General features: G+C 40.1%; 1 protein-coding gene across 2 annotated transcripts; it reads right to left on the bottom strand.

Annotated features, from left to right (window-relative positions):
- Positions 1-1,514: 1,514 nt before the first annotated feature.
- Positions 1,515-12,219, bottom strand: LOC143286134 (uncharacterized). Of its 2 annotated transcripts, none has more exons than XM_076593731.1 (3): positions 12,127-12,219; positions 7,147-10,379; positions 1,515-4,478 (listed from the first exon to the last, which is right to left on the bottom strand). In XM_076593731.1, exons 2-3 carry the CDS (start codon positions 10,353-10,355, stop codon positions 4,139-4,141), a joined length of 3,549 nt encoding a protein of 1,182 aa, XP_076449846.1. In that variant the 5' UTR covers positions 10,356-10,379; positions 12,127-12,219; the 3' UTR covers positions 1,515-4,138. The 2 variants fall into 2 exon arrangements, with proteins under 2 accessions (XP_076449846.1, XP_076449845.1); XM_076593730.1 differs by lacking the exon at positions 12,127-12,219 and adding an exon at positions 11,444-11,793.
- Positions 12,220-12,512: the final 293 nt, after the last annotated feature.

Raw genomic sequence — 12,512 nt, 5'->3', positions numbered from 1 at the left:
TATTTACTTTTAAACATTGTTGTCCAAAGTCTGTCTGGATAGAGCAGAAATGGACAATGAATATAGCCAAAAACCTGCGTTCAATGGGTTATGGAAACAAGAACATACCCAGCATGCACACCCCTGAAAACAGAGTATGACTGCCTACATGGTGGGGTAAATAAACAAAATGGTCATACACGTAAAATGTTACATGTCTGTATGAGCATGTGTGCGTGATTGAAACCTGATTGAATGACACTGGAAACAAATGATGAGCGCCCAATTAGCAGCCATCATTCAGCTCTAACCAGGTAGGCATCCTGTTGTGCAAATAACTCTGTGTTTGTAAATCGCTTAGAGCTGGTTGAACAAAGATAGGTACTATGTAAGAATCCATGTTATCATCATCATCCTTTGTGCTTTTTTTTTTTTTGGATGCACTCACGGAGTGTAGCCAGGGGTATGGGAACATCAAAATGTAGTAAACCCTCAGTTTGGACTGAAAAAAAAAGAAGAAAGGATACTTGATTCTGCCAAATGAAAAAAACAGGAAAGAAAGAAAAAAGCTAATCCTGTGCAAAACTAGTTCCAATAACTCTTATCAACTCAGCAAGTCTGACATGATGAATCATCAAAGGAGAAGATAGCTACTTGCTTTGGCTGCAAATGAACTCTGTACCCCCATTTAGAGTGAACTGAAGAGAAACTGAACACCATTAATTAGGATTTATTTAGAGTTTGGCTTGCTCCTCTGTAAACCAAACTCCAGATTTCTTTAAAATCAAGCCATTTCTTTTGCAGTCTTTCACTTTGATTGCTTAGGTTGAAAGGCCTTGTCTGAGATGGTGAAAATTACTGGTAAAGGCAGTGTAGGGAGCATGTTTAATTAAAACATAAAAGATCAGTATAGATCATATGAATACCCAGTGGATTACATGTTTATATATATATATATATGTATGTATATACCCAGTGATGGAGTTTGTGGATACATTTATCAGTTCATTTGAATGGTGGTCAGGTATCAGTGAATGTATAATTTACAGATTCAGTTTGCCCAGTGCTTGAATGAATAAATAAATATTATTTGACTTCAGTGAGATGTATGAATGCACAAATGAAAAAGACAGGTCACTGTCAGACATCTGTTAAACCATTCCAGGTTCTGCACTGCTGGCTCATGTTTGCTGGATTTGTAAAGTGGAATTACACATCTTTAAACATCATATTGGTTTTGGCACTGGTAAGTCTACATCTGAGTGGTACTGGAAATGCAGTTCTGGTGAATGGATTTGAGTTGGTATTTCTGTTTCTCCATCCTTTCTGATGCAGAACATCCTTGGTCAAGTGGATTTTAAAATCTTAGTATTTCAATGGAAAATGTTACGAAAGTGGTAGAGTGGTAAAAACAACAACAACAACAAAAAAACGTGTGTGTGCGTGTGTCTTTGTGTGTGTGTGTGTGTGAGAGAGCGAGCAAGAGAGCTAAATCCATTCATCACTTACAGATCTATATAAGAGGACAATAAAACTAGAGTTTGTTACCATTTTATTTATCTGACAGTTACACATCTTTCAAAATATAATCACAGTCAAACATGAAAAGTAATATCTGATTAGACAAAAAAAAAGCAAAAAAAAAAAAAGCTACAGTTTCACTCCTTGCATATAAACATACACATATATTCATTAGTGGTATTCACAGTATGATTAGCACTCAGGTGGTGTTAAGTTTGTCGAGTTCAATGAGCGTTCAATATCATTTTCCAAGTACCGGTAACAGACAAAATCAATAACTAGAAATAAGCATTAAACATATTTTCTGAGTATTCAACAAATACACCGAGCTTTCAGTTTCAATTTCCAAACTTTCGCAGATGTGACAACATTAATGCTGCTATGGGTCCTATGGAACAAAAAACACACAACAAAACACAAGGTTTTGCTTCTGCTTGAGTATGGAAGATTTCAAAAGTATAAATAATGACACAAGTTTAGATCAAACATGGCATCAATAACAATGTAAGACCACACAGTAACTGAACTTTTAGCACAGCTAAATTAGTTTAGGGTTGTCATTCCCACAGCATGCAATCTGAAATGTGGCCAATCTTCATGAGAAAATAATTATTACAACATTTCAATGCAAAGAACTCAGTCTCTCTCAAGTAATAAAAAAATCAAAATTCCAGTTTTCAGGCATGTATGAGGGCTTGTCTGTTGTCACGATACTACCTACCTGCCCTTGATCTGAAGGGCCTGTCTGCTGCCTTGGGGGAACTGCATGTACCGTGTGTGTTTCCAAGTAAGAATGGGTCAACCCATCTGTCTTCTCCAGTCCCCAGCTGATGTTCAATTTCCAAAGGAACCATTATTTCCGTAGTCGTAGAAATATTCCTTTTTAGATGAGTGAAATATAAACACAGTTGAAAATTTCAGCCAAAGTGTTCCTTTTTTTTTATGATTGAAATTTAAACGCAGCTACAAATTCCAAGTTGATATTTGTTAACAGGGGTGTTGCCTGAGAGAAACCAACAGAGATACTAGAGTAAACTAGAAATGCTAATTTAACACACAGTTTTCTTTGTTTTGGGGTGTTTTTTTTTTTTTGGTTTTGGGGTGTTTTTTTTAATCAACCAATCATGTTGCAACCTTGGTACAAGGTTATGTATTCAGAATCAGATTCTCACAAACACCACATCATAAATTGGGACAGAAGAGCCTGTTCGTCAGCACAGTAAAATGAGTTGACTGTCAGGTAAGAATTACCCAGCTGGGCCAAGTGGAATCACTCATTTTGCAAACTAAATAAATCTCTACTTGAGCAACAATGCCCTGACATCTGTCCAACAAGTTTCAGGACTGCCTGCAATAAAGTTTCCTCTGACAGAAAATGCTCAAAAGTGTTGGGGGAATGTTAAACAAAACTTAGTTCACAGACATATTTAATATATTTTTTTATATGTACATTTCATAATGATAATGTACATAATATAATCCAATGAAATAATATATATATATATTTCAAAATGTACTTAATATTAAATTTATTTGAAATGAGCAGAAGAAAAGTTGGCTGGCTTTCAGCTGCACTTAAAATGTAACCCTCACCCGATACAATAAAAAAAAAAAATAATGATTCGTTATTCTTGTTGCTTTTACTAGTCCAGTCGACCGCACAGGGCCATATCAGGACTGTCAAACATTACAAATGCTCAACCATATCAACACAAAACTGTCGCATCTACAAAGAAACACTATGACAAACCCACAAAACGGTTAATGACAAGGTATCCCAACCATTTCGCTCCTTATGGCAAGGTATCCCAACCATTTCGCTCCTTATGACAAATAAGACTAGACCATGCTGAGGACACCAGCCCTTCCACTTAATTTATCATCCCCAGATTACAAAAAAAAAAAAAAAAAGGGGGGGAGGGGGAAGAACTTCCAAGCCAAACAAAAAATACATAAAAAAAAAAGCCATATAGGCAAATAACACTGCAGAATGGGCAGCTAGTGCCCATCCCAGTGTTTACATTTGTATCTCGCTACCTAATCGCCAGAGCAAAACAGCACAGATAATACATCACAGACTGTGGAAAAGAGTAAAAAGTGTTAATGCTTGCTTGAAAAAAGAGCTTGGGGGAATGGACTGGGAGGGCAGAAAAAGGAGACAACAGTGAAGAAAGAGAAAAGACAGAAACAAAGAGAGTGACAGAAAAGAGGAAATTTCTAGCACAGAATTTCCAGAAGGCGGTGTTGCTATTTATACTGAAAGACCCCTGGCATCCCTACAGGGGAATAATGATTCTTCTAGGTGCATGGAAACTGCAAACTTTTATATATGTAAAACATACCAACACTGATCACAAACAACTGGAGTACCTCAGTTCAAGCAACACTACCAATGGTAAGAGTGAATCACACCACAGTTTTCAGTTTCAAGGTGTTGAAGTGTGTGGCCTAATCCACAAATGCTACACCACTTCTGCTGTTAAAAAAAACAACAACAACCCAAAAACCAAATAACAAGACAACAATTTGAGCAAAGGAGCAGATGACTGACCTTTGCGTACATCCAACGTGCGTACCCTAGGAAATGACTCGAAGCTAAAACTAAAATTCAAGCAACTCTGATACCTACCCTAACAAATCAGTCCAGTTCCATCACCGTCAGTTCCTGTTGTTCAGTAGACCCCTTCTCCTCCTTCACGGTAGTAACGCTGCCTGCTTGCGTTTCTGACGACAAACCGTCCTTGGAGCTGGAGTGTTGTTTGTGAGGCTGATCTGCCCCTGACAGGTCCATGGCTCTCCTCATGACCAGGACAGGGCTCTCGTCTGGGTGCTGCTTACGTATGTGGTTGAGCAGGGAGTCCTTGAGTGTGAAGCCCTTGTTGCACACCTTGCACTGGAACGGGTCCTGGCCTGTGTGCTTCATGCGGTGTCTCTCCAGTTCTCGCAGCTCGATGAAGCCCTCGCCACAGTCTGGACACCTGCAATATCAAAAACATAACAATACATCATAATATATATCTACAGACATATAAAGTTAGATATCTAACTTTCCAGATAGACTACAGAGAGAGAGAGAGAGCAATATACTGCTCAGATCTCAAACTCTCGTCAGTCTGGACAGTGAAATAACACCATAACAAAATAAAAACACACACTGACAGACATATATAAAATATATACAATATATGCTCAGATCTTAAGCCCTCACTTCAGTCTTGACACATGTATGCAATCATTACAAAAAAAATCAACACAACAATATTTATAATAACACATTATACAAAGAAAAATACTGCTCAGATCTCCAGTCCACACAAGTCTATAAACACCTGAAATGATAACACAGCAATTACAATATTAGAATATACACACAGCAACACCTGCAGTGATAACAACATGTGTGATGATTACACCGAATAATACAGCTCAGATCTTAAGCCCTTATCATGGCTCGATACCTGCAATGACAACAACATAACATTACAATAACTATAGATACACACGCACAAAAACACACACACAAACACACGTTAAATGGTGGGGCAGTGGTCTAGTGGTAATATGTCTGCCTAGGAGTAGGAAACAACAGAACAGATCAGAGCGTGCGGGATCGAATTCCATACTTCCCAGCACTTTCTTCCCCTCCACCAGACCTTGAGTGGTGGTCTTGAGGCTAGCCATTCTGATGGGGTGATAAACCAAAATCTTACATGCAGCATGCGCTTTGCACATTTAAGAAAAAAAAAAAAAGACAACTACAAAAGGGCTGTTCCTGGCTAAATTATGCAGAAAATTCCACTTTTAAGATATTTTAAAACAAAGACACATGCAGACATACATTAAAAAAAAGGTAACACTGCACTCCCCAAGGATAACAGAATTTGACACAGAGAAGTCTGTTGTGACAAAAAGCAACACAATACAATAATGCTCATCATGTATTATGTATGTTACTGTTAACTTAACCTCCACTGGCTGTCGTTTTTGACTACACACGGAAGCTCATGTGGGTCGTCCACGACCCATACCTTTAAAGAGACAAAAACCTATATATTCCTCCAAGCTTGTGTGGGTCGTGCATGACCCATACTTTGTAAAGAGACAAAAACCTGTATATTCTTCCAAAGCTTTTTACAAAAGTAGTGGGGTAGTGAGGCTATTGAAAGTAAAACTTCTTTATTTTCCTTCACTAACTGCAAATTAAACCTTCTGAAATCACTTTCAAAAAGGTGTGGGTCGTGCATGACCCACATGAGCTTTCGAGGGGTGACCACGTTTTTTCCTCTTTAAAAAGCATGGGTCATACACGACCCACACAAGCATCCGTGTGTAGTTAAAACACCACCTTTAATTACTCATTGACTAATTAATGAATTTTTTTCATGTTTTAGCAAAAGTTGGCCTTTTAGATGCAGGAAGCATTTCTGAAATTTTGTAGAAAAATATTAAGAATTGGCTGGGATATTTGTGTTTTTGTACCATTCTGGGTCGTGTATGACCCACAATAGCCAGCAAAGGCTAAGTGCTTCTAATCTCAGAGTTGAAGTTACTAGCTTCATTTTTTGTTTGTTTGTTGTTGTTTTTTGTTTGTTCCTTGAAAAGATGAGCATGTTTTAAAACAATTTATAAACTACCATTTTTCTGAAGCAGTGAACTTATTAAGCTTAAAAAATAAAGCTACTGCTTACACATATCCATGACCCCCCTCCCCCTCAACCCCAATCAACTGGTTTTTGGGGTTTTTTTTGGAGGGGGGTGGGGGGGGGGGTTGTTGCTTTTTGTTTTTGTTCTTGGGAAAAAGAAATCCAATACAAAAACAAAACTTATCCTACTTCCTCATCTGAAATGATATTGATAACATGATTTCATGCAAGTGCACAACCAACCATGTTAGCAAAACCCTTCCTCTTCTCCTGCCATGCACATCAACACCCACACATGATCATTAACAGATAAAAAATGAAATATTAAATATGATCCCTTTTTTTCTTTTTTCTTCTCATATTCTAATACTCTAAGAACTCCATCTTCTGTGCTGCTTTTGCTTTTCCAATGGCATTTTAGAGAGATGGAAAACATATATGTAGATAGATCATTCTTTAACGGTGGATGACACTGATAATACAAAGAATATGGTGATCCACAATTTAGGAGTGGACTATGTGGCTGTACTCTAGGCTTCCTTTCATAATCATGACTGATGATGTCAATTACACCAAAAAGATGTACCTGCAGTGTTTTTCAGAAAATCTGAGCACTCTCAAACTCAAAGACAAAGAGGCAAGCTTGAAGATGATAACTAAAGATTTTGGTAGTTCAGAGTTACTATCTGATTATCCTCCATTTCAAAAAAAAAAAAAGAAAGTAAAAACAGGAACAATGGAAAGAATGCATGTACATAAGCACAGGCAAAAAGTAAAGCTGTAAAAATACACAATATATACTGACCAGGAATTTTTTATTTTTTTTTTATTTTAAGTGTTTGTATTATACGTACATACTTCAATTATGCATTCTAATGCCTGACATCAATTTTTATCTGAATTAATCTTTGTCCCCATCCTCTTAGAATATATTCTAAACAGAGAGACAAACAGTTGGACAAACAGAGCAAGGAACAATGCTAAATAAACAACGCAAACTCACTTGTGAGGACGTTCTCCTGTATGAATCCTCTCATGCCGTGTGAGTGATGTTTTGCTCTGGTAATTTTTCCCGCACACCTGGCACACAAAGGGGGACGCCTTGTGCTTAGCTTGATGCGCGGTGAACTTCCCCTTCTCCAGAAACTTCTTCCCGCACTCTTCACACTTGTAGCTGTACACTTCAACACCATAATGCGAGTTGACGTGCCGCTCGAAGAAGCTTTCACGGCTGTTTGCTCGGTACCTTTTATTGCAGACAGGACATTCCTTGAAATCTTTGGACGAGGTATCTGGGCTGTTGGAGTCGTTGTCGCTCGCCTCCTGATGCTGATGACCGTGGCTGAACAGATGACTGCCGAACATGTCATAGGGACCGCCTCCCTTCCACAGCTGTTTGAAGATCTTTCGACCCATCCCCCTGAAGCCCCAACCACGACCTCGTCCCCTCATGTGGAAGAAATTTTCACAGTGCTGTCTGATATGCCTGCTGTAGGGAACAGGCTCGGAAAAAGCCTGTTGACAAAGGAAGCAGATGAACTCTACTGTTGTTGGGTGGTTCTCCCGACAATGCTTCTCAAGCTCAGACTCTTCTGTGAAGGTCTGCATGCACTCTGGACAGAGCAGACTCTCTCCCTCACCATGGAAGTTCTTGAACATACTGCAGAACATTCTCTTCCACATCATCTTGCTCGCCTTGCCCTCTTTCCATTTTCCTGCCCATTTACAGAAATTTTCTGCATGAGAAAAGGGTCCAGCATTTGCAGTGTTCTCATTTGCAGAGTTCTCCTGTTCCTGTGCTGATTGTCTCTCAGCATTCTCTTGATGTGGAGCAGCAGAGCATGTAGGCTTGGACGATGTATCGGCTGCTTCACCACATGAAGTGGCAGTGGCATTTTTAGACTGTTGGGAGTTGTCAGATGCACCGTCTTCCTGACCAAACCAGCCTGGGGGACCAAACCTTGATGCTCCAAAAAAAGCCATACAGCCACGCATGAACCCTCTGTGCATGAACCTTCCACGCATGAACGCTCCACGATCACACCTTGGACGATGATGATGGAAGGCATGAAAAGGTGGGGGAAAACGACCATGTGGTGGGAAGAATGGTGGCGGTGGTGGGAAATGATGAGCAGGATGGGGAGGATGTGGTGGTGGGTGGAAATGATGCCCCGGGTGTGGTGGACCAAAGAAGTCTCCAAAAGAAAAGTCTTCCCCCTTGCCTGCCTCACCACAGTTGACACCATCAGGTCCAGTCTTCTTCTCCTTCCCAGCTTCTTCCTTTTCCCTGCCCTGGTCCGTAATGATCTCCCACTCTTCATCATCACTGTCTGAAGATGAATCACTGCCCTCTGTATCACTGATGACAATGCTTTCCCTGTCGCTGGTCTGTCCGGACGAAGCAGAAGTGAGAGACAAAGGGCAGGAAGAAGTGTAATCAGAAGGAAACGACCTCTGATCTGAACTTGAACCAGTGGTAGACCCAAGTGACGGAGGTTCCAAAGAACTTGCAGTTGTGCTGAGTGAAAGAGGACCAGAAGAATCAGAAACTGTTGGGAGAGAAGATGAAAGTGAAGGGTTTGAAGCGCTGACTGTTGCCGCGGTGGTCAAGTCAGATTTCAAATGAGCTGTGCTTCTAATTTGTGGGTTTGAAACCAAGCGGCTTATGTCCTCCTGAACCCTGCTTTTTACATCTTCATCACAGCCAGCATCTGAAGTCAAGTCAATAGTGCTGGAAAAGGGAAGGCTTGTGTCAGACGTCAAGTCAATGATGCTTGAGTTAGGGCTGGAGTTCTCTGTGACATCCATTGGTCTGGATTGGTTCAGACTGACTCCAGCCATGGCTGTGTTGATCTCTGATGTCACTGAGGGCACAGGTGAAGGGACTGGGGAGTTCCCCATGAAAGGTGAAAAGCGTGCTGAGCTTGACTCATTAAGAAAAGCCAGCTTGTGGTCAAGCACATAGTGCCGATGATACTGAACCAGCAGACTGAAACTTGTGCCACAGAGATTGCAGGTAAAATGCCTCTTTCCATCTTTCCAAACCAGAATCCCACATTCTACAAGATGTTTGCGAAATTTGCATTTTTCTACAAAGTGCTTTTTGCACTTGGAGCACTCCCATGGAAAACTGTCCTCTGACCTGAGATGGCCAGCCTTTTCACTCTCATCAAATGAAGAGTTCTGAATAGAGTTGTCGGTGCTATCAACCACTCTCTCACTTACAGATGGTTTGGAGTTATGTGCTTCAGAACCCTGGCAGTGTTTTTGGTGCTCTTCCAGTGAATTCTGATCATGGAACTGTTTTGGACACTGACTGCATGGAATGGGCGTTTCCCCCTTTTGATACAAATGACGATTCAAACCCCGCTTTTGTTGGTATTCAGCATTGCAAATGTGACAGACAAATGCCTTATGTTTCAGCCTACAATGAACCACACGGCGATGGTGTCTGTATTCTGGTTTGGATTCAAACTGCTGTCCACAGCTGCAGGTTCGCACCTTGTAAGGTTTGAGTGAACTTGCTGCCTTTTGTGGTCCAGGGCATCTGCCGCCTGCCCTGTCGCCTTGAACCGAGGGCCATGGTGAGCATCTTTCTGCAGGGATCAGTGTTGCTGTCCAGTCTGAATCTCTCTGAGTCATTTCAACTCCAGATTGGTGTTTGCGTGTTGTGCTGCCTTGTTCACACAGACTCGTGCTATCCATATCAACTGAAGAACTGACACTTTGCTGCTCAAATGTTTTGTCCGAACGCAGGGGAAGACTTTCTTGGTGCAATGTGTTCAAACCTGGCTCCACTTTGATGCGTGCAGATTCTCCATCTCTTCCCCAGCTTCTTCCACCTTCAGCTGCAGACAGTACATTGTTGCAAGTTTCTGAACCTATGGGAGCAAACCCTATGCTCCCAGAAGAACTCTTTCCAACTCTACTGTTCTCCCCACTTGCCTTATTTGAGGCATTCGCAGTGCTCACATCCTCCATGATGTCATCAACTTCCTGATTCAGAAAATGATCACTGGATCTGCTAGAAGGAGCAGTGATGACACTATGGGGTGGTGCGGGTTCCTGTTGATCCAGTGGGTGATGGTTCGCCATCATGTGGTGGTCGATGCTGAAGGAACGGGGAAAAGTGGTGCTGCACAGTTTACACTGCCATCCTTTGATCCCAACAATGGCTACCACCGCTCCAATGTCCTGAGGTTGTTCGTTCATCGTGGCAATAGGACTGCATCTGACCTGTGAAGGTAAAACAAACTTTAAAGAATCAATGCATGGATACAACTAAAACTGAATCATCCGCACTCTAGAAATTTGTTCTGATAGCAAAATTTTGATAAATAAACAGGATAAGAACAAAGTTTCTGAAATAGTGCCTTTTTTTTTTTTTTTTTTTTTTTTTTTACAAACTAAGGTTACTCAGACAAATTCAAAATGTCTACAAAAAAAAAACTCATTTCTTTCATTGATAATAGAAGATTACTGTATCATTTGAAATCAGGTATGGAACTGATAGAGATCTGCATTCAATTTCATGACGGCTTTTTTTTTTCTCTCTCTCTTTTGTTTAAGCTTTGGTGTTTCGTTTGAGATCTTTTGTTCAACCAAGGCCATTACCATCAACATTTAATCTATTTCACTTGTGGATCTCATATTTAAAGTCAAACTACTGTTATTAAAAAAAGCTGATCAGTTCATGTTTTAAAAACAAAGTCTTCCATAACTTGGTCCACCTGGACAGTTGTCAGGAAGTTAGGGGATACTGAATTGCTCTACTGAAGGCCTTGGGCCAATGAAAATAAAACCCCAAACAGAAAGGGGAAAAAGCCTCACCCCCTAAAAAAAAGAAAACAATAATAACAAAACATACTCTACAACACACACACACACACACACACACACAGAGATAACCTCTCCAGATCCCCCACCCTTTAGTCTAGCAGATCACTTTCTGGCTAAAGTACAATTTTTAGCTTTGTGATGTGTTATATTTAAAAATAAATGGAGCCACAAATTACTGGATTACAACATACATGTCAATCTATTGATAGCAAAGAAACAGAAGTTTCCCATGAACTGAGTCTTATGATGGTGGTGTTTCAAGATCTGATTGGTTTGTAACAACAGACAGTTAGGCTTCACTGATTCAACATTAGCCTGATTGGATGGCTTCATTGTCAAAGTCAGGAATTTTCCTACCCTGAAATTTAAATAAAAATTTCCTCTCACATATTCATGAGTAAGTCAACAAGGTGAAACATACTGAGTACTGTCATCAGAAACTACTCTCAAAAGCTGCTTACCATACAGAAACTGGCCTAATAATAAGCCGTGTGCATCATGACAGACATGTGGGTTTTAATCCACTGCTCTGTGTTAGCTTGTACAGTTGGAAGTGTCCATAGCGCCCAAGTATTGACTTTCTGTACAATTTGCAGACAGGTGTAAATAATACATTTCAAAACAAAGCATTCCCAACGAACGGCCTGTTGTACATGAACACAATCCCTCACTGCAGGAAGTTGCAAGCTGCATCCACTGATATGGTTATATTACACGTTTGCGAAAGTAGACATTCGCAACGGGTCGCAACCCCTTGCTCAACAAGAGCCGTAAAGTGAAACCAATCATCTTGGCCCCGTAAAAATAGTATTACATCAGAAAACAGGTTTCCTAAAACTTTACTTATATCTTATTATTTTCATAATAAAGGGCCTCTTCTGTGTGAAAGCGTGATGCCTGCTGCTTTTACAATCACTAGAAGCTCTAATACTAAAATCATGTTGTCAGAAAACAATTTCGGAAAAGTTCTTCTTGACTTAATGATCCGAATCTCTATCCATGTCACGTGCTTTGGAAAAGCCTGTGTAACAATGACTCAGTGTGTTGGTTTTCTTTTCTTTTACATCTGCGACATTAAATACAGTTTACCAGTTAGTGAAGTCCATGTAATTGAGAGTATTATTGTTTTCCCTGGATCACTCACCGTATGAGAAGAAAAGGTATGTGGACTGAAACAGTCCGCCTATCACCGTGTATTATTACGAAAACGCAGTTTCCTCAAATAGTCAGTGCATCGTCGAAGGGAAATGACTCTGTCGTAATAATCCTATTGCTTCATGACAATCGTTGAGTGGGTGTACGCGTGTGACTCACTCAATTTATTTGTCTTACAGGGAATTATGGACAAACAAAAAACCCACAAAAAAACAAACAAAAACAATCAGACAAATAAATGATGTTAAGCTGCGAACACTAAAACAATACATTTGCTCTCTCTCCGTCTCTCTCTCTCTCTCTCTCTCTCTCTCTCTCTTATTATTATTATTATTATTATCATTAACATTATTATTATTATTATTACTATTATCA

This window comes from Babylonia areolata, chromosome 9, assembly GCF_041734735.1.
Source record: "Babylonia areolata isolate BAREFJ2019XMU chromosome 9, ASM4173473v1, whole genome shotgun sequence".
Classification (NCBI taxonomy): Eukaryota; Metazoa; Mollusca; class Gastropoda; order Neogastropoda; family Buccinidae; genus Babylonia; species Babylonia areolata.
Note: the sequence above shows the minus strand (reverse complement) of the source record. Positions and strands in the feature narration are given on the sequence as shown.